Raw genomic sequence first — 20,264 nt, 5'->3', positions numbered from 1 at the left:
GGATCATTCTTGTAAGCTAACTCTGACTATACTCAGTGGTTTCATATGCAGCAGCATGAAACAATGTGCTAGGACTGAGCTAAACAACCAGGCACCCTAGTGCACATGTGTTGACTATACTGTTTAAACATGTGAAAATAATGCTGTTGACCTTTACTTAAAAAAAAAAAAAAATCAAGTTTGGAACAAGTCTGCAATGAGATCAAATGCCATACTTTAAAATAAAAAATTCTGGCAACTAGCCCAGAGGTCGGAGAAGCCAAGTCATCTGGCAACGCTACTCTTACCTGTCATGTTCTTTGTCTACAAGGTGATATCTTGCTCTGAATGCCACCAGGTGAGCATAATACGCTGGTGCAGGTATAGACACGGATCGTGTGCAGCGCACATAGGTGTGGCAGAGCTGGTAAGTTAGCAGCTGAAGTTCGTCTGCAGTAAAACAGTTATCATCCCACAATACATGATAATGTGAGGGACGACTGGTACCCTAGGGAGAATGAAACATCAGTTCAAATTCCCAATTAACTTTCTGCATCACATTTCTATAAAAATTAAACTGAACAGCAAATGTTTTTGTATGCCAAGGATATTGACTGTGCTCCTGAGAATACAGTTCTTATTAATGTGAAAAGGGGATTCCATGTTGCTGTAGCCCCACCCTTGCACACTCTTGGCACTGCAGCACATTAGCATCCTGCAGAACACCACCACAGTCCTATCCTGTCACTTATTTCAAATGAACACTTCCAAGTGCTAAAATATAGGGCTGTATCATTCACCAGTGCAACGGCTCTTGTGCGACTGGACATGAGAGTTTTAATGCTGCACAACAGAGAAAACCCATGCAACAGTTGTGTTAACAACAAACTTACCAGCAACCTGCTTATGCATTCTCTGGTGCAACAATGATCCACTGGCACAAAGCTTTTCACCAGCAGATCAAGACAAGTGACTTGCTGCTACACTGGATACAGCCCATAATCAGAGGCTGAAGATAGTTTTAAGGAGCCTTGGGGTAACTAAACAAAATTACTTTGTAAGAGCTTGATGCCAAGCTGCTTCAGTTCCGAATTTATGAAGCACAGCAATTACATATTTTCTGCAGCTTCCGAAAGGTATATGGGTGAATACAAGCACGGAACAGCAAATGCTGGAGCCATAGCAGAGCTTCCAGGGGACAATTCCTAACACATTTTCTGTCTTCAGATGTCACAGAAAAGATTTAGTGTGTGAGCCAAATATTTTGAGAATACATTCCTGGATAATATGACATTTTTGTTCCATGGCAAATCTAAAGGGTACAAACTTGGGGAAAAAGCTCAAGTCATAAAAAGCTTGCTTTAAGTCAGCCTTGGTTGTTTTAAAAAACTGGTTTAAATAGAAAGCACCCTCCAGATTCACTTATATTACCACTCATGTCTGCTCACGAATGGTACCAAACCCAGACTGAATCAAGTAGGTTTGTGCTTTAGTTCCTACCTGTATTCCTGCATGGCTACAGAGGTAAAAATCAAATTCGTAAGGATGTGTGATATCCGTATCTACAGTTGTTCCAGCTGGGATGTTCCCACTTCTTCCAACCTAGAAAAGAATGCATTTCCACAGGAGAGGAACAAAAATGTTAGCTTTAGCTTGATAATTATGTAATGAACACATGATATAAAATACTGAAAAATCTGCTTTTATTTGTTTCAACTTTGAACATCAGCTTCTCCTAGTTTTTGTGCATGAAAGCAAGTCCAGAACTTGGCTGCTGACACCAGGCTTGTAACCTGATGGTGCAAAGAGGCTGGCAGCTGGAATAAAGTCTGTTGTTAACATAGAGGTGAGGTTCACAACAAAATGAAGTTGGAATGCCATTTTGTATCAGTCAATTTTGCTTGCCTTTGAAATCGAACAGTAAACTTGGAAAAATAGAAACATACAGCTTTCTATCAGACCAGACCCATAGGCCCATCTAGCCTGATATCTAGATACTCAGCAGATTGTCAAGGTCTCGTACAGGGGCTTTAGTAAGCCCTGCTGCTCAAGATGTTTTTCACTGGAGTGACGAACTGGGGACCTTATGCAAGCAAAGTTGTTGCTCTGCCATTGTGCTATGGCTCCTCATTGAAGCATTTACAAAGTGGGGGAATTCAGCTGTTGTACCATGCTATAAATCAGGACATCCTCCACTGAAATTTTGCCTCTACCATCATTTGTCAGCCTCTCAATCCCATCTACGACAGGGCTAAATCATAATGGGCTATCTTATAGGACTGTTGTAAGGATTACAACAAGATGATTCATCTGAAGTGCTGTGAAAGTTCTAAACCACTATATACATGCTAATAATGATAGATTACACTTTCTTCAGTCACCCACTTGGAAGCAACTACACTGAAATTAGACAAGTCTTACCCTTTCTGTCCGATCAGCACAAAACAGCCTTGTATGATGCCTCTTCTGAACAACAATATATGTTATGCCAGGCTGGTAATCCTTTTCGAGACTGATACAGGCCTCTCTAATTGCTAGCAGCTCATAATACAACACCTATAGTGCAGATACAGAATGGTTAGCTTACTCCCAAATAGAAAATAAAACAGGACACTTGAATCAAATTCTTATGTGAAAAGAAACCAAGATCACAAAGAAAACGGCAACAAATGAGTGGACAGAAAACCTCTCAGAATTTGCTCTAGTAGCAAAACTGATATATTTAAGAATAAAAGGGGAAAGGTAACAGCAAGACAACTTTATGGCACACTGCAAGCCTTTTACTGAACATTCTAGAAAAAACTCATTGCTTCACCGATCTTAATGTTTTGAGGTATAAAGGTATGGATATTATACTAATTTATGTTATTTTAATTTAAAAATATGAAATTAGAAAATTATTTCTTGAAACATTAGTAGTCAATGGGTACACTTCAAATTCCTGATCCTTGTTTATTTGTTGTATTGGTGTATGCTGCTAGTATTCTCCCCCCCCACCCCCTGAGTCTTCATGATAAATTAACAATTTTAAAAAATACACACACTACTTAATTCTATTGCAGAGACACACACATACATTTGAAGTGTGTCTAACTTTTAAGTCTACTAAAACGTAGAAGACACTATAGTATTTGCTGGTTTAGAACTTCCAAGGTCTATGTATAGCAGAACTGCAAAACAGACAATATAGATTTATACAGATTTGGGCTGGACTTGCAGTTCAGTCTGGAAGCTAGCATCCTGGTGCAGTTATTAGAACAAGTGTGTTTAAACAATCAGTATCAAGTCCCACCCATGCGACAGGTCATGTATTTGATATGGTGCTTTGTGCTGGGTAGAAGGAGGGCGATCTCATTGTGGGGAACTTAATGTAGTTCCATTGTTGTGGATGGATCACTACTTGGTCCTGACACATCAGGGACATAATAGAAACGTCCTGCTGCCAAGCTGACAGCTCCTCTGCTGGCATGGAGAATGAGGGTCTTGAGGAAGGAGAGCATCTTTCTGAGGAAGAGGAAAACATTCCTTTACAAAGGAAGTATTCCTTGGGTGACAAATAAACATTCTTGAGCAGAGACTATGCCTCTAGAGCTCCTTGTAATGGTCAATCTGATAATTAGGCATATAGAGAGATGGGTTTTGGTGGGTGCATTTAATGCATATCAAAGGTTGCAAGCATCACATATTGGCTAGATAGGCTGGGTGGAATCAGTATTGTAGTGCAGTGTTTTTCAACCTTTTTTGGGCAAAGGCACACTTGTTTCATGAAAAAAATCACGAGGCACACCACCACTGTGTGCGGAGAGGGAGATGTCAGAGCCCCGCTGCTCTCTATGGGGAATCGGATGAGAGCAGACCGCCTGTCCGCTCTCATTCGATCCCATCCGATCTGATCCCCACCCGGGATGGATGGGAAATAGGGTGGACACAGTCCGGCGCCCGCCTAGTGGGCGAAAATTTGACTTTTTTTAAAAAAAACACCTTAGGCTTATTTTTACTCATGACAATATTTGTTAAAAATATTACATCTGCCTTTGAGAAGAGAGAGTATCATATTTTTATAATGTGGAAAAATAAACTCTACAGACATCCCAAATTGGCACACAGGTGCTTTAAAATAACATCCTCTCACAGGAAAATTCCAAAGGGGTGCTTTGCTCCCACCCTGTTTACCCAATTATTCTTTAAACACACTGGACTGCATAAATGGGTATAAGACAAGAATACCTAAAAACAGTAAAATGTTTATTTTCTTAGAAAAAAAAGAGGGATTCAAACTGATTGTGGTCACAACGTCCATCTGTTTAACCTTGAAGTCCCCCCCCCGCACGCTCTCCTTCCTCGGCGCCTCTTGCTCCCCGGAGAGGCCGCCCAGCGCGGGGCTCTCGCCGTCTGCCTGCCTGGCTGCGTGCGAGCTCGGCGGGCAGTGCCTCCGTCCGCAGCGCCCGCCTCGCGGCTCTCGAGTGGCGCTCGCCCGGGAGGACACGCCGGAGCCCGGGGGCTTCTTCCTCCGCCCCCCGGAGCCGGAGCGCCACTTGGAGCGCCGAGGAAGGAGAGCGCGCCGGGGGGGGGGACTTCAAGGTTAAACAGATGAGAGCCGCGAGGCGGGCGCTGCGGATGGAGGCGCTGCCCGCCGAGCTCGCAGGCAGCCAGGCAGGCAGACGGCGAGAGCCCCGCGCTGGCCGGCCTCTCCTCGCCGCCGCCGCGGCACACCAGGCAACATCTCGCGGCACACTAGTGTGCCGCGGAACAGTGGTTGAAAAACACTGTTGTAGTGCATACTAGCAGCAATGACAATGGGAAATGCAGAAGTGAAATTTTGCAAGTAAGTTTACGCTGTTAGGTAAGGTGATGCAACCTACAACCCCTATTATAGAATTCTCCTAATTGCTACCTATTTCATGTGCAAGACCACTGGGCATGGGGTGTTAAGGAGTCTCAATATATGAGTGGAATGACGTCAAAAGGTGGGGTTTAGATTTGTTAGACACTGAGAAACATTTTGTGAAAAGCCAATTGGCAGGAGGGTCAGGCCAGACACAATCAAGTAATTCACATGGTGCATAATTAATTTACTGCCATAAGAGGTGATGATGGCCAGAATCAAGAACAATTTTAAAATGGGATTAGAAAGATTCACAGAGGACAGATCTACTAATTTGTGCTAATGATAGTATATGCGACCTCCAGGTTACCCTTTGAACTCCAATTACTAAGAGGACTGTTGCCTTCAGGCTCTACTTGCAGGCTTCCCAGAGTAACCATGTGTGTGTGTGTTTGTGTGTGTGTGTACACAAGTCCTGGGCTGATCTTTGGAAAGAATAAATGGCCTGGTGACTAGCACGATTGCTTTTAATGCCCTCTTCCAGTTAGTGGACTCCAGCCATCTCCATGATTTCCCAAGGAGCTAAGGGCAATAAAGGGAGATGGGAGATGGACCTGGAAGGGTCAGAAGACCTGTGACCAGTTCAACCAAACATGTTAGAACATATTATGGCTATATAAAATATCTAAAGTGGAGTTTATTATTTATTAAGTTTATATACAGCCCTTCATGTAAGGATCAAAGGGCAGTTTACAGTATACAACACAAAAATATTTAACAAACAAAACACAATCCCCACCCCTGGCAGTTTTAAAAGTAATATATTGTTTAATTAGCCAAAGGCCTGGGAGAAGAGGAGTGCTTTCATCTGGAGCCTAATGAAAGCTCCAGAAGAGCCTTCCTGGGGACGGCATTCCACAAATGAGGAGCCCCTGGAGAAAAGGCCCATTCTTACATTGCCACCCTCCGGATTTCTTGTAGAGGAGGCACAAAAGGGCCTCAGAGGATGATTGCAGGATTGGTTCATATGGGGAGAGGTAGTCTTTAAAAGGTAGAACCATTTAAGGCTTTATGGGTCAAAACCATCTCTTTTAATTGGGCCTGGATACTAAGTGGCAGCCAGTGCAGTAGGGCAAGGATTGGTGTTATATTCTCAAACCATCATGCAACTTGGCCACTGAATTCTGTGGGGGACTAGGACCTGACTGAAGGGTCCAGTTCTGAACTGCCCACCTTTCTAAGTATTCCCACTTTGACAGGAGCACCCACCTCTCAAGAACCTTAGGTGACCATCAGGTGACCCATTTTTCCTTTGAAGTTCAAGCTGTGCTGCCAAGGAAAATCCCAGGGAATCAAAGCAGAGTTTGACATCAACTCTTGGACTGGCTACACTTGAAAGTTTCCGATACTCTGAAGTGTAGCTGATCACAGTGAAACTTGAAGCCACTGTGATCAAGCTGAGTAGCGCTGTGTTCAAGCTCTGCTTCTGAAAGGGATCAGCTACACTCCAAGCCTTGCATTTGTTGCCAAATTAAAATGCCAAGGAACTATCAGCTTCTTTGCAGTCATGTTGTCCCTTCCACACACATGACATCACATGTTACATCAGGTGTCACTTGAGGGAAATGGACTTGCGGGCCAAATTATGATCCTTGTAAAAATAGTTTTATAAGCGCCGTAATCTGCTCTGAGGGCCCTTTTATGGTAAAAGTTGTGGGACATAAACACCTGTCGAAACTGCCCTTCTGACACTCCATCACGGTAGAAGATTATCCGTGTCGGCTTGAAGCGTGTTGACTTGTAGAACTGGATGAGAAGTTCTCGAACCATGGAGGCCAAGTCTTGGATGATCTCCTGGCGGGGTTTTTGAACTCTCACTGTGGCACAGTACCTGCTAGGATGGGCATCCATACTACCTACAACCTAAAACAAGAGAGGCACATGAAGAAAAATGATCGTTCCAGACAGACAACACTTTCTCTAATCTGCGTAAATAGTTTTTCCCAACAGGAAGCACAAGCCTTCAGAGAGTGACAGTTGCGAAAAGCTGTGAAAACCGCTTATTACTAAATTTTGCTGTATAAAAGCTTGGAAAGTCATCCACATTTAAGAATGCAGTAAGTTTTATCCACTGAGGTCTAAACAACTGTGCTTCATTTGCCATGTGAATAATGCATGGCTAATTTGTCATAGACATCTAGTGGAGCTCTCATGACATACACACAGCAAACACACCCACTTGGACAAAACTGAATCTGACAGCACTGGTGATCCTAATGCATGGGTTAAGAGATCTTGTGGAATCTGCTTGTTTTTACTGTAACCTCAAGATCCACCAACTAGAATTTGGTGTAAAAGACATGTTCTTCTTGTTGTTGTTTAGTCATTTAGCTGTGTCTGGCTCTTCGTGACCCCATGGACCAGAGCACGCCAGGCACTCCTGTCTTCCACTGCCTAATTCTGAGTCTACCAACAGTTTTGAGTATCAGCGCCAAACCAAGCCTCCCAGATCTTTCACACGCAAAATCTATTTCTGGTTACCCCAAGCTTCCTCATTTCAGCAGTATTATTTTGTTGGGTGGTGGGCTTCATTCTGTTGCTGCTGCTGGTTTTGTTAAAAAATGGGGAGTCAGAAATCCTTGCTGATCAACTGCAAATGAATCAGATATATACCAGTTGATCCAGATCTGCCTTCTTCTCACAGCTATCGCAATGTTATTATCTATACGCTGGCTTCATTCACTGAAAATACTAAATGATGATTTAGTGCAGTGGTTTTCAAACAGTGTGCCATAAAGGAAGGTGGTCCTTTTCCTCATTGTGCAAGAGGAGAGGGTAGTGTGAAAGCCCAAGGATTTGCTTTGGTTTCTTCCTGTTTGTGCAAAGAGCACTAAAACATGGTGCAGCATTACATATGTGCAAACTGAACCTTGCCTGATTCATAATAATGCTCCATCTGGCGCATGGTTAGCCCTGGAACCCCAAGCAACAGTCATTTTGTATTAGGGAATGCTTTGATTACATCAGAAAACTAAGCACAAAAGGAGGCAGGGAGAACTAATGAGACAGAGACAAGGGGCCTATTTAAGGCAGCCAATCCTTGTGAACATTCTCTCTCATAACTAAGGTATTCAATGATTCAATGAAGGTTGGGTGGGGGGCACACACAAATGTGAATGCAACTCACAGCAGCGATAGATGGCTTCTTTCCATCCCCAGCAGGTGGATGAGTAACATCTGCTCCCAAGAAAATCACTGGTTGTTGGAACACAGAAGGTCTTTAAAAAAAAAGGTGACACGTCAACCTCAAACCCAAACTTCATCTACCGCCTTCCTCAGAAGGGTCCTAGACTATGCACCTCACATTCTAGAAGGTAAGCAACTATTCCTGAAATGCATCCACGGAGTCTAGAAATCTTCATACAGAAAATTAAAATGCCAGAGTTTAGTTTTTTAGAACACATAGCAGATTTTGGATGTACCAGACTTCCTCTACTTAAAATAAATAAAAACAAACACTCCACATTGCTGTAGGAGGCAGGGAAGCTCTGAATACATGGGCTTACTAAAGATGTGCAAGTCAGAGGGCATCTTACAGTCAGTCTCACATTCCTGTGACTGGAGCTGATGACTCAAATCGTGTGGCCAGAGCGAGGTGGACAATATTGCTCACTGTGAATTATACTGCTCACTGCATAATTCCTCAGGGATAGGTTTTTGAAACTGATTCATGGTACAGTTTATTCTTTGAATAGTGGGGACAAAAACTGTTACTTACTGGATGATAGGAATAATCATATTATATATAAGGGATATGGTTGCTATAGCAATCCGGACGGATCAGACAAAAATTATCCTGCGAAATGGGGTCCAATCTCCTAAAATGTACCTTTCAAATTGATTGCATGTATTTATTTATTTTTGCAATCTAATCAGTCAGATTTTTATTGATTACAGCCAATTGCCATTACAATATGATTAACACAAAACCATCAAGAACATCTAAGGTTATCAAATTATCAAAATTTTAAATTATAAAGTTCCCCAAATCACTTAGATTTAGCTGTGTCAAACCCTGTTTCTTATTAAAGTTTTCAATAAGATAACAGCTACAAAAAATACAATTATTAATTATGTCTGTACAGTCATACCTTGGATCCCAAACGCCCTGGAACTCAGACGTTTTGGCTCCCGAACACTGCAAACCCAGAAGTGATTGTTCCAGATTGCAAACATTCTTTTGGAATCCAAATGTCCGACGGGGCTTCCGATTGGCTGCAGGAGCTTACTGTAGCCAATCAGAAGCTGTGATTTGGTTTTCGAACATTTTGGAAGTCAAACTGACTTCCAGAATGGATTCCGTTCGACTTCCAAGGTATGACTGTACTTTTGTGATGACTAATGTTGCTTTAGCAAATTAATTTGGCTATCAAATCAAGCACGTAACATTAGTAAGGCTATAACTTGGTTAAAAATCACATTCTTAAGATTCTTTAACTCAATAAATTAAATCTGAATATGGAAGAATAGCTCTGCAGGAAAAATGTAATTTGCCTTTAGCTGAGGATTGTCGGAACCTGTGGTCCTCTGGATATGATCAACCCCTGCCAGCATGGCCAGTTGTCAGGGATAATTAGAAGTTCAACAACACCTGGAGGGCCATAGTTCTCCACCATCCCTGTTTTAGATTATGCATGTACATGCTGCAGTAGGTGTTTAAGAAGAGGCATTCCCCAAGTATGAAAATTGAGAAACACATTTTCTCAGATGGCACTTGTTATCTGAAGTTATGACTATATATACTTAACAATTGCAATTAAAAACCATTTTGATTGTCTTAAAGTGCTCTCTGTTACACTTTATGCCAATCAGTGTGGTTTTTAATTGCTCAATCCAACTGGTCATTTCATGCCACATCTGGGGGGGGGAAAGCAATTCCCTTAAGTTCTACAGAGTACACAATTCTGACAATTGCCTTAACATTAAGGTAGGATTCTTACCGCTGATGAGGTACAAGGATGTTGTTGATTCCTCCCAGTTTTACGTTAATCTTTAGGCACAAGTTAGAGAGGGTTTGAGGAGATGTTTTTATGACATTCTTGACTTGAACACACTGCGTGGCCATCCCCAAAAGTGTGTCCCCCACACGCTTCACCTCGGCTGAGAAACAAGCATTGATGTGAAGGGACTTCAATATTTTACACCACAGCACAGTTCTAAAATCTGTCCCTGCAATGTCAGCTCACTAAGTCATGCCCAATGCACAGGATGTCAAGAGAAAGGTACAATATTAAAAAAGCAGCACAACTCTATATCTTCAGTACAGAATGAGGTCCCCTCCTGATAGGCAAAGAAAACTGGAGAGAATTGAACTCATGCTGACAAGAGGAGCTGATCTGCTTTTCTTCATATGGAGCTAATCTTCCCTAGCAGCTAATAGGGAGGAAAGCAATGAAGCTTAGCTAGAATGAGAGAGATCAACAGGAGAAAGAAAACCCAAGACAAAAGTTTCTCCTTCCTTGCAAATATGAATGCAAAGCTCTCCTTCCAGGCAAGAGTTTTATCTTATCCTGAACAACATTTCCCCCTCTTCCAGCTTGTCTATTTTTCAGCCTCACAAAATAGCAAGACACATACAACAAGTCTGACCTATGTTGCATGTCCAACTGGCCATTTCTTACAGCAACTTGCTATGCTAAGATTGCCATTTGAAAGTTTGAAAACAGATGCGATCAAACACAAGCTGAACCAAAATACAACTTTAATATTTATTTACCATACACTGGTGTTTTCCCTGGTAGGATAACTATGATGAGCTGGAGCCCAGAATATGTGTTTTTAAGGTGTCGGAACATAGGCTCCACACTGTCGGCACCTTGTGCATATTTACAGAAGCATGGTTGACCTTGGATTGGCATTCCTGCATCCTTGGAAATTTTGCGCAGCTGGTCTGTAAAACCCCTGGCAAAAAATGGAAAGCTTTCTGAAGGAGGAATAATGAACACCCACCGATAGAAACTAAGCATACCCCACCCCCCAAAAACCCTGAATACCTTTTTCTTCCAATCCCTAAAGTTCTGGGTGCACAGATCACATACTTTCTCCCTCCAGCTACTTCTTTCTGTGGTGAGAGCCTTCAACAAGATTTATGGTTATGATGGTACCACTCTCAAGCCCATTTAAAATGTTGTTTCAAGTTCCTGTTGATCACTGGTTTGCATTACACATGATTAAAAGCGTTGCCAGCACAGCTTTTAACCACACATAAGGCTGTCAGGGGCTGCTAAAGGAGAAACTACACACAAAGGAGAGGCTTTGTGGCCAATGTTTGTGGCCAGTGGTTACTGTTTTACTATATAATAAAATCTTAAAATATACTGTCATGCTGCAGTTAAGTTGGCATGGCCTCCAAGACATTGCAACTGCAGCACAGCGGAACAGCAGGTGGAACAGCTCGAGAAAGCTGAAGAAAAACAAATGAGAACAGCTCCCCAGAAACTGTCCTGCTCAGGTGCTACTGCCCATCTCACGTCTTTAACCCTTCACTCAGTCCCTCCTTGCCACAATGTCAAAACAACCCCTTGAATTTCAATCATAAACCAAAAAGTAAAGATGTGAAAAACAGGTTGTCAGCAACAAGGCAGCTTTTGGGTAAATAAATCCCATTTGTGAACAATGTCAGCAGCAAAGGTTGGACAGCTTCACAGATTTTAAGGCAGAAGCACAAAACCTATACCCTCTTCTAATCGGTGACCTACCATGCAAAAAAAAACTGTGTAACATGAGGGCAGGGGAAGGAAGGGAGAAACAGCTCACTGCCTCATTAACAGGTGGCTTACTTCAGTATTTCTTCACGACATTGTCTCTGTGTTGCAAAGCAAGCAATTGCCCACATCTTGATTTCCACACCAGTATGAAACTGTTTTCCCCGCATATCCCACACACCATGACTTGGTGTTGCAACTGTTCGATTCTATGGAAATAAACGGGAAGAAAAAAATTAAATTAATGTACTGGTAATTTACAATATGTGCATCAATAAATCATTCCACAGATGCTTAAACTCAGACGGTTCTACGAAGGGAAGAGCTACTAATCAAAGTTAGAATCCCATCTGAATATTACACCAGGAGGCAAACAAACAAGGGTTTCTTACCCGCCCTCCGTACTGCAACATGGGAGCTGGAAGCACACGCCCTGTCACATGAGCCATCTCATCACGGACTTTAAACTGAAATTCTTGAACAAATGGGTCGGCATCATAATTAGCACTTCTCACCTGGCATAAAAGTGAAACCAAAAACAGCCATATTGAATACATTTGTTATTGCAGAAGTGCTAATTTAAGGGTTCAATTCCTTTCTCCTCCTCTAAGTCAAAAGTAAACAACGTATTCCAAATGTGGAACAAGGTCCTTCTGTGATTCTTCAACACAGACTTGGCTGCCTTAAATTACAAGCCATTTGCAAAAATTTCCACTATTATTTACTATTCATACCTCATTTGAAGATGCTTAAAAACTTACTAAAGATGGCTGCTCACCAAAAACTATGCTATGCCCTTAAGGCTGAAGCTCAAAGGTTGGCAAAATTAAGGCATGCAAATTTCCTAGACCAGTGGCACGCAAGGAGAGCACATTTATCATGCTCCATTTGAGGGGAAGCTGCCCTTTCTTAAGAGAAATCTAAAGCACCTACAACTAAATATGAGCAGAGTTTCTTCCAAAAGTTCAATCTAAGCCTCAATAGACAATGACATACTATTATTGTTATTTATTGCATTTGTTAGGCTCTTTAGAAAAAACAAATCTCAAAGCAACTTAACAGCAAGATGAAATACAAACAAGTAAAATAAATTAAAAGCCAAATTAAAAAATTATATACAATGCAACATTCCTAAAATGTTCATCAAACAATAGAATAAGACATCCTACCCATACCTACCGAAGGATGAGCTAATTACTGGCTAATTAATCATCAGAATTAAATACAAACATCTTAGCCTAGAACCTAAAAAGTGACCATGAAGGTGCCAGGTGTGTTTCCTTGTGGAGAGCATTCCACAAACAGGGAACCACTAGTGAGAAACCCCATTCTCATCTAGTCACCCTCCACACCTTCCTCAGATGAGGTACACAGAGAAGGATCTTTGAGGGCCACAGGGTCTCAGCTGGTTCAAGTGGGAAGAGGTGGACTTTGGGGTCCTGAGGATGGTGGCTTTATAGGTCCAAACCAGCACTTTGAATTGAACCCAGAAACTAATCAGTAGCCACTGCAGTTGGGCCAGAATTGATTTAATAAACTCAGACCTGCTGGTCCCATTTGGGAATATGGTCACTGAATTCTACAGTTTCCTAACAGTATTCAATGGCAGTCCCATGTTTAATGCATTGCACTAATATAAATTAGTTTGACCAAACTGCGGAAGGCAGTGCAAGACAGGAGTGCCTGGCGTGCTCTGGTCCATGGGGTCACGAAGAGTCGGATATGACTAAACGACTAAACAACAACAACAACAAATATAAATTAGAGATTATTAGAGTATAGACAACTGAATTTAAGTTACCCCTGTGCAGGCAAGGTTGCAACTGGATCACCAGCCAAACCTGCTACAAGATGCTGTGCACCACTGAGCACAGCAGTTGAGCCAGAAGTACCCCTAAGCTCTATATCTACACCTTCAGGGTGAGTACAGCTCCTTCCAGAACAGGTCCCTTTTGCACAAGGGCATATAACATTTATAGCCTGGCTTGCATAGTTCCAGGTTTGTACTCACTCCCTACAGGCCATAGGCCTAATTAGGCCTGTTAGGCCTCTAAGGTTGGCCCACCAGACAGTTTTGAGCAAATCACACCCAACTTTCTCATGCAAATGAAAAAACATACAAAGCATCTTACTGAAGGTTAGAAGAAACAAATTAGCCATAGGTCTTGGTATTTAAAGGTCTTGAAGATGCAGAGATAATGAGATAAATGTTACACTAACTTTCATGTACAAAGCAGATTAACCCAAGTTTTGTCCTCACTAATTGATTTCAAAGGTGGGGATAACTGTTATGAAGTCAGCAGCAACACACTCTACAACACTAAGCAGAGAAAATGGCAAAAAGGAGGCTGTGGGATTTAAGAATAAACTAGGAAAGGCCGTGTTTTATCTTCATTAGACATTCAAGGGTACACAAGTCCTCTTTCCGATTCAAAAGCAAACTAACCAATCTGCTGATTTCTTCTTGTCTATCTGGCGCAGATCTTGCTGTTGCTTTTATCATGGTTGATGTTTGATTGTCTGTTAGTTTCTTGATACATCGCTGGCCTGCCACGATGTTACAAACCTGCAAAAATGGAACATGTCAGTCTAATGATGTACATTAAACAAATTTGTTGGAATCATTTATGAAGCTAGCATATTGCCTGCCAAAGCAATTTTAGAACTGTCTTCTAGTAATGTGAGTGTTCCTATGTGGTAAGAACCTCAGTGCAGTACATGTTTCCACAAAAGTTAGCTTTTCTAAAGCTTTCCTAAAGTTATCAAACTTCCTAAGATTCAGCATAGGAGAAACTGAATGGCTTTAAAAGAGGATTAGACAAATTCATGTTGAATACGTTTAGCAATGTTATGTTCTACCTTCACTGAAAGTGGAGGTATGCTTCTGAACACCAACAGCGGAGAATCCTAAGTGGGAAGAGTGCTATTGGGCCCAGATCCTGCCATCAGGCCTACCTTAGGCTTCTCTACCTTCGTGAGAAAAGGATGTTGGACTAAATGGGCTGCTGTCCTGATTCAGCAGGCTCTTCTTATGTTCTTATGACAAGTTGACGGAGCCCATACCTTCCATACAGAAGGTTCCACATTCATTCCCTAGCATTGCCAGCTGAAAGATTAACAAGAAGCAAGGCTGGGAAAGAGCCTCTTGCTTGCAATTCTGAAGAGGAGCCACCAGTCAAAGTAGACGATACTGGGCAAGATGAACCAACAACCTGACTGAATAAGGTAGCTTCATATGTTCATTGTAATCCACCAGTCAGAGCCAGTTCTTGAAGTGACTAGAGCTTGCAATCCTTCCACACAAAAACCTACTTACCCCAAACTTTCCTCATTTCAGCAATATTATTTAATGCAGTGTGCAGGGGGGCATTTTATTGCACCAAATCCTACCGAGCATCACCCTGGGTAGTGACCTGAAAACAGGTGCATTCCATAACTGTCACCTCCCTTTAGAATGCCTTCTCCCCCGCCATACATAAATCATCATTCATCAGTTGCTTCAGATGTCTTGTAAACAACATATCCTTTTGCCAAGACATTCCTTGATCCATAAAATTAGATCTTGATGTTACTCGATTTGCTTTTTCCATTTTTACACTTGCATCTCAGTTTTTATATTGCTTTATCTGTTTTTATATTGCTTTTATGCTGTATTTTTAATAATATTTATTACTTTTCCAACCATTTAAACACTACAAAAAAGAACAATAAAAAGAACAATACAATACAAAAACACTACATAACACTAACACATTAAACTAACAAAACAAAACAAAAACAAACAAAAACAGTTTAAAACACCTGAAATATTTTCAATATCTTATCTTTCATTCACTTATTTCAACGACCTCCTCACACCTCCCTTTTTGTATTCCACTTCCGTTAATTGTTTCAGCAATTCCTTTCCATCTTCCTCTGTTTTCTATCCTACAATTATCTTAACACATTCTAGCCTTATTTTTTCCTTTAATATTCTATTAATCTATTTATACTTAATTCCTTATAACATTTCTACTAAAGCCATATAACTTCATCCCAACATTCTTCTAACATTCATTAATTTTACCATATTTCTGTAAATAGTCTTTAAACTTTTTCCAGTCTCCTTCCACCGACTCTTCTCCCTGGTCTCGGATCTTGCCAGTCATTTCCGCCAATTCCATATAGTCCATCAACTTCATCTGCCATTATCCAACACTTCAGTGTTTTCAAGAAGCAGCCATTCTCTCAACCAGCAAAAAGCAGCTGGTTCACAACAAAGTTTAAGGTCTGGCAGGGCAAGTCCACCTCCTTCTTTGGCATCAGTCAATATCTTAAATTTTACTCGAGGCTTCTTGCCCTGCCAAACAAATCTGGAAACATCCCTCTGCCACCTCCTGAAACAATCCATCCCATCCAAAACTTGCAATGTTTGAAACAAAAGCAACATCCCCGGCAACACAGCAACACTCATCCCCACCACAGCAACTCGGCCCAACAATGACAACTTCAAATTTGTCCATATTTCCAAATCCCCCTTCTCTTCAATCCAATGTCCTTCACAATTATCCTTAAATAGATTCACATTTTTGGCAGTCACGCTAACCCCCAAATACCTCTCTTTCTCAACCAATGTTAGTCCTGTCTCCTCCTGAAACTCTGTCAAGCTATCCTTTTCCAATTCAGGTAGGGCTCTGGTCCTCAAATTTGTCTGTTTTTCTTTAAGTTCAATCATAACAGGTGTCAACTTATGTTCATCAGGTTGCCTCTGTAGGGCTGGGACTCTCTCTCTCTCTCCAGTTGTGTTGCTTTACATTCAGCAGCAACGACTTTCTCCCTGGCTTCATCCGCAGTTTGCCGTATCAAAGTAGATTCCTGTATCAATTTCTGGATGGTTTCTGTATTGGTATTCACCTTTTGTCCCGGATTATTTATACTTTCTACAATTAAGTCAATTTTAATATTTGCAGCGTCCACTTTCACATTTATCACATCTGTTTTCTTGTGAAGCTGTTCCAGCGAATCGTTTATCTTCACTAATGCAACCGCTAAGGCCTCTTCTGTCGACATTCCTCTTGGTTTCGAGTGTACTGGTACAGAAGCAGCAGCCGAAGTCTGTTGGTCTGTTTTTTCCTTTCCATTTGCCATAACACTTAAAAGATTCAAGGTCAATCCCAGAGTCTCACAGTTTTAACTTGCAGCTGGAAATTCCCCTAGCCCAGCTCTTGTAAAGCAACCAGTTTTAAAAGCTTCCACTAGGGGGAAACAGTTTCTATTTGTATTAGTCAGTAATGTCCTCTTTTAAACACAGTTCCAGTAATCCAAAGTTAGTTTCAGTTTTCAGTTACTTTTTTTAAAAACAGCCGGAGACAGTAGAAACAATGTATTCTCTTGTTTAGCCAACTGTCAGTGAACGTTCTAAACACTGTCAATGAACATTCCAAAAGACATCAATCCTGCTAGCAGCCCGTTTCCAGGGTCAGAGTGGCGGTATTTTAGCACTCTTCGCTCTCTCCTACAGGCATATTCAGTCCACCACTTCCCCCCCTCTTCTCCTGTCTCCAAGGGGGGGTTTAATGTTTTTGCCGATGGAAATTTAGTCTTTTACAGAAGGCTTTCCAAGACTTCAGCTTGCAGCCTCATTGCTTCAGTTTATTTACAAAAGGGGGAGGCAGACTTCCTGTATTGAACCTCCCCGTTTCGATGCCAAATTAAATGTTTAAAAATCCAATTCTCCCACTTCAGCTCTACTCACGGGTAATTACTTTAGAGTCAAATTGTCCACAGGAAAAAGTCAGTGCTCTCCAGCAACAGCTATGCGGCTTCGCTCCGTGGAAGAAGCAGACGATTCGAAGCACCGCGCCGCTCACCCCACGTCACTCTGGACCCCCGAAACCATGTTTCCCCGTGAGTAGGGGAGGCGCAAAAGGTGCCCGCCAAATCCCATGCTCACAGGCTTCTCCCGCCTGTGATTTTTACGGGTCTCCGCCTTCGCCGTGGCGGCCAGACCCAAATTCCCAAGGGGCAAATTCCTCCCGATCAGAGGAATTCCGCCATTAGGCACCAACCCGGAAGTCGCTTTTATGCTGTATTTTTATAAACCACTTAAATATTTTTAAATGCGAAGCTTTTAAATAAATAAATATTTGAAAGCTAGTTTTGTAACGTACACACATACACATGCCCTGAACACAATAAAGAGTCCTGTGTGCACCTTAAAAACTAGCTTGTTTATTATGGCATAAGCTTTCATGTACTAAAGCTCATTTCATCAGATAAATGGAGTTATTCTTAGATGGCAGGCATGGCTGTAGAGAATGGGTGTATTTTTTAAAATGTATACATGAAGCTTTAACTTTTTTTAAAAATAAGCTAGAAAATCTTTCCTTTATATAAAAAGTTTGGCAAACTGCTTGTACTGCACACAATTAAAACATCTGGTAAATCCTTTTTGGCTATGCAAAGTAAGAGTGTTCTGAATAAATTACTTCAAGAGGCAGATAGGTGTGTTTCTGCTCCTGTCCCACTTGTAGACAAGGAAGATGAGGATATTTCAGCTGCAGGTTGTATTTTTCTCTGAAGTACTGTGCTACTGTTCTCTCCACAGTCTGACCATTTTCTAACTGCAATGGGAAACTGAAAAGAGAAATTGAGTTTTAATCAGAGGAGAACTGAGGGAGTTAACTGCCTTCTGGAAAAAAAATTAAGTGATTTTTCTGGAAGTTACACAACATTATTTTATGTCAGTCTTATAATAATAAATAACTTTTTAAAATTTATATCCCGCCCATCTGGCTGGGTTTCCCCAGCCACTCTGGGTGGCTTACAATATATATAAAAACACAACAAAGCATCAAACATTAAAAAAAACCAAAATATCCTATATGAGCAACAAAGAAACCAATAAATCAATAGAAACCAATAATAACAATAATGAACAGATTACAGTTATACCCAAATTAAAATAACCACCAGCCCCAACTAAACATTTTAATAATAATAGTAATAATAGTAATAGCAGTAATAATAATAATAATAATAATAATAATAATAATAATAATAATTTATTTATTTATTTATTTATTTATACCCCGCCCATCTGGCTGAGTTTCCCCAGCCACTCTGGGCGGCTCCCAATCAAGTGATAAAAACAATACAGCATTAAATATTAAAAACTTCCCTAAACAGGGCTGCCTTCAAATGTCTTTTAAAGGTAGGATAGCTACTTATTTCCTTCATATCTGAAGGGAGGGTGTTCCACAGGGTGGGCGCCACTACCAAGAAGGCCCTCTGTCTGGTTCCCTGTAACCTCACTTCTCACAATGAGGGAACCGCCAGAAGGCCCTCTGCGCTGGATCTCAGTGTCCGGGCTGAACGATGGGGTGGAGACGCTCCTTCAGGTATACAGGACCGAGGTTGTTTAGGGCTTTAAAGGTCAGCACCAACACTTTGAATTGTGCTCAGAAATGGAACCAACATTAACCCAACAAAAACAAAACAGAGGAACCAAAATGAGAACCATTTAAATCATTTTAGCCAATTGCCCCAACCCAAGAGTTGTTCCGGTAATGTCCTCCGGTCTCTAAGGAGCCTCTCTTAGGAAGGACACAAAGTAGCTTCAAATCAGTGTGTGCATCCATGAATACAAGGGGATAATACAAAAATGAAAACAACAGCAACAATGTTTTTTTAAGAATTACTGTGCAATTTGGGTCTATGGACCACAATAAAGTTATGTGTGTGTGTGCGTGTGTGTGTAAATAAAAAACCAATACAGTGTCATGCATTCCAAATTCTAGAAAAATTGGATGGTGGATTTTTACTGTGGCCATGTATGCAACATTCCAGTCAATTGTTTAAAACATTTGCTTACGTTTGATGACTGGCAGGTCTCCGTGTAACGTTACAGACACGGTACTTTCGTCTCATTGTTCCACAGTGAGTCACTTCAACCTTCAGACCTATGTGAAAACAAAGGGGGGAGAGAAATACTGATGTCACAGAATGGCTGCACCCAAAATGGTACATGCACAAGCTGTTTTATATTAATGTACATATTAATGTACAGCATTATGTACAGCATTATGTACAGTTTTATATTAATGTACATATTAATGTACAGCAGAATAAGAATGCCATCAGGCTTCTTATTATGGAACAATTCTACAAAGAATGGTTACTTTGAATGTCTCATTTCATATGCAAAGCAAGGGAGTCTGGGGGGAAAGAGGGTCCAATAGAGCTTTGGACAGATAATGTCAACTTTCCATTGGGCCCCTTTTGCACGAGCATATACACATGACTTGATCTCATGTTGATAAAGTAACCGGGAGAAGATGGTACAAATGTACAGGAAACTGCATGGCTTAGCACCTATGACATCACCAAAATACATTCACTCTTATCTGTAATTGTGTGTCCCAATGAAATCTGGTGAGCTAAGTCTTTAGGGGTGGTATTGGCTTGTTTTGGTTTTATTATGTATTTTGTGTTCTCATTTTGTATTTTTATGTTGTGAACCGTCCTATGATCTTCGGATGAAGGACGTTATACAAATTTAATAATCATCATAATAATAGATAATAAATGCATTCTCGCTCTGCTTGCTCCGGGACCTTTACTGTCAAACTGCCATTTGACTAAAATAGCATGACATATAAACATGAGTGCAAGCTACTACAGGCAAAAATGGCTCTACTATACCACTTTCCTCTAGC

General features: G+C 41.2%; 1 protein-coding gene across 4 annotated transcripts in view; it reads right to left on the bottom strand.

The window, feature by feature from the left end:
• Nucleotides 1–20,264, bottom strand: part of LOC309536629 (protein argonaute-3) — a 68,380-nt gene that overhangs the window by 15,161 nt on the left and 32,955 nt on the right. For 3 of the 4 annotated variants that reach the window (XM_082230766.1, XM_082230765.1, XM_082230767.1), the window contains 12 exons: nucleotides 19,421–19,508; nucleotides 18,036–18,183; nucleotides 14,015–14,134; nucleotides 11,961–12,083; nucleotides 11,644–11,777; nucleotides 10,581–10,765; nucleotides 9,805–9,964; nucleotides 7,992–8,082; nucleotides 6,533–6,727; nucleotides 2,401–2,535; nucleotides 1,480–1,581; nucleotides 288–487 (listed from right to left, as the gene is read on the bottom strand). In XM_082230766.1, coding sequence (XP_082086892.1) covers nucleotides 288–487; nucleotides 1,480–1,581; nucleotides 2,401–2,535; nucleotides 6,533–6,727; nucleotides 7,992–8,082; nucleotides 9,805–9,964; nucleotides 10,581–10,765; nucleotides 11,644–11,777; nucleotides 11,961–12,083; nucleotides 14,015–14,134; nucleotides 18,036–18,183; nucleotides 19,421–19,508 — 1,681 coding nt within the window. Of the gene's footprint in view, nucleotides 1–287; nucleotides 488–1,479; nucleotides 1,582–2,400; nucleotides 2,536–3,271; nucleotides 3,484–6,532; nucleotides 6,728–7,991; nucleotides 8,083–9,804; nucleotides 9,965–10,580; nucleotides 10,766–11,643; nucleotides 11,778–11,960; nucleotides 12,084–14,014; nucleotides 14,135–18,035; nucleotides 18,184–19,420; nucleotides 19,509–20,264 lie in introns of those variants that run through there. The other variant, XR_014221683.1, reaches the window with a different exon arrangement.

This window comes from Podarcis vaucheri (genome assembly GCF_965113315.1).
Source record: "Podarcis vaucheri genome assembly, chromosome: 7".
In the NCBI taxonomy this organism is placed as follows: Eukaryota; Metazoa; Chordata; class Lepidosauria; order Squamata; family Lacertidae; genus Podarcis; species Podarcis vaucheri.
The sequence above is the reverse complement of the archived record's forward strand: the minus strand, read 5'-3'. Positions and strand labels throughout refer to the sequence as shown.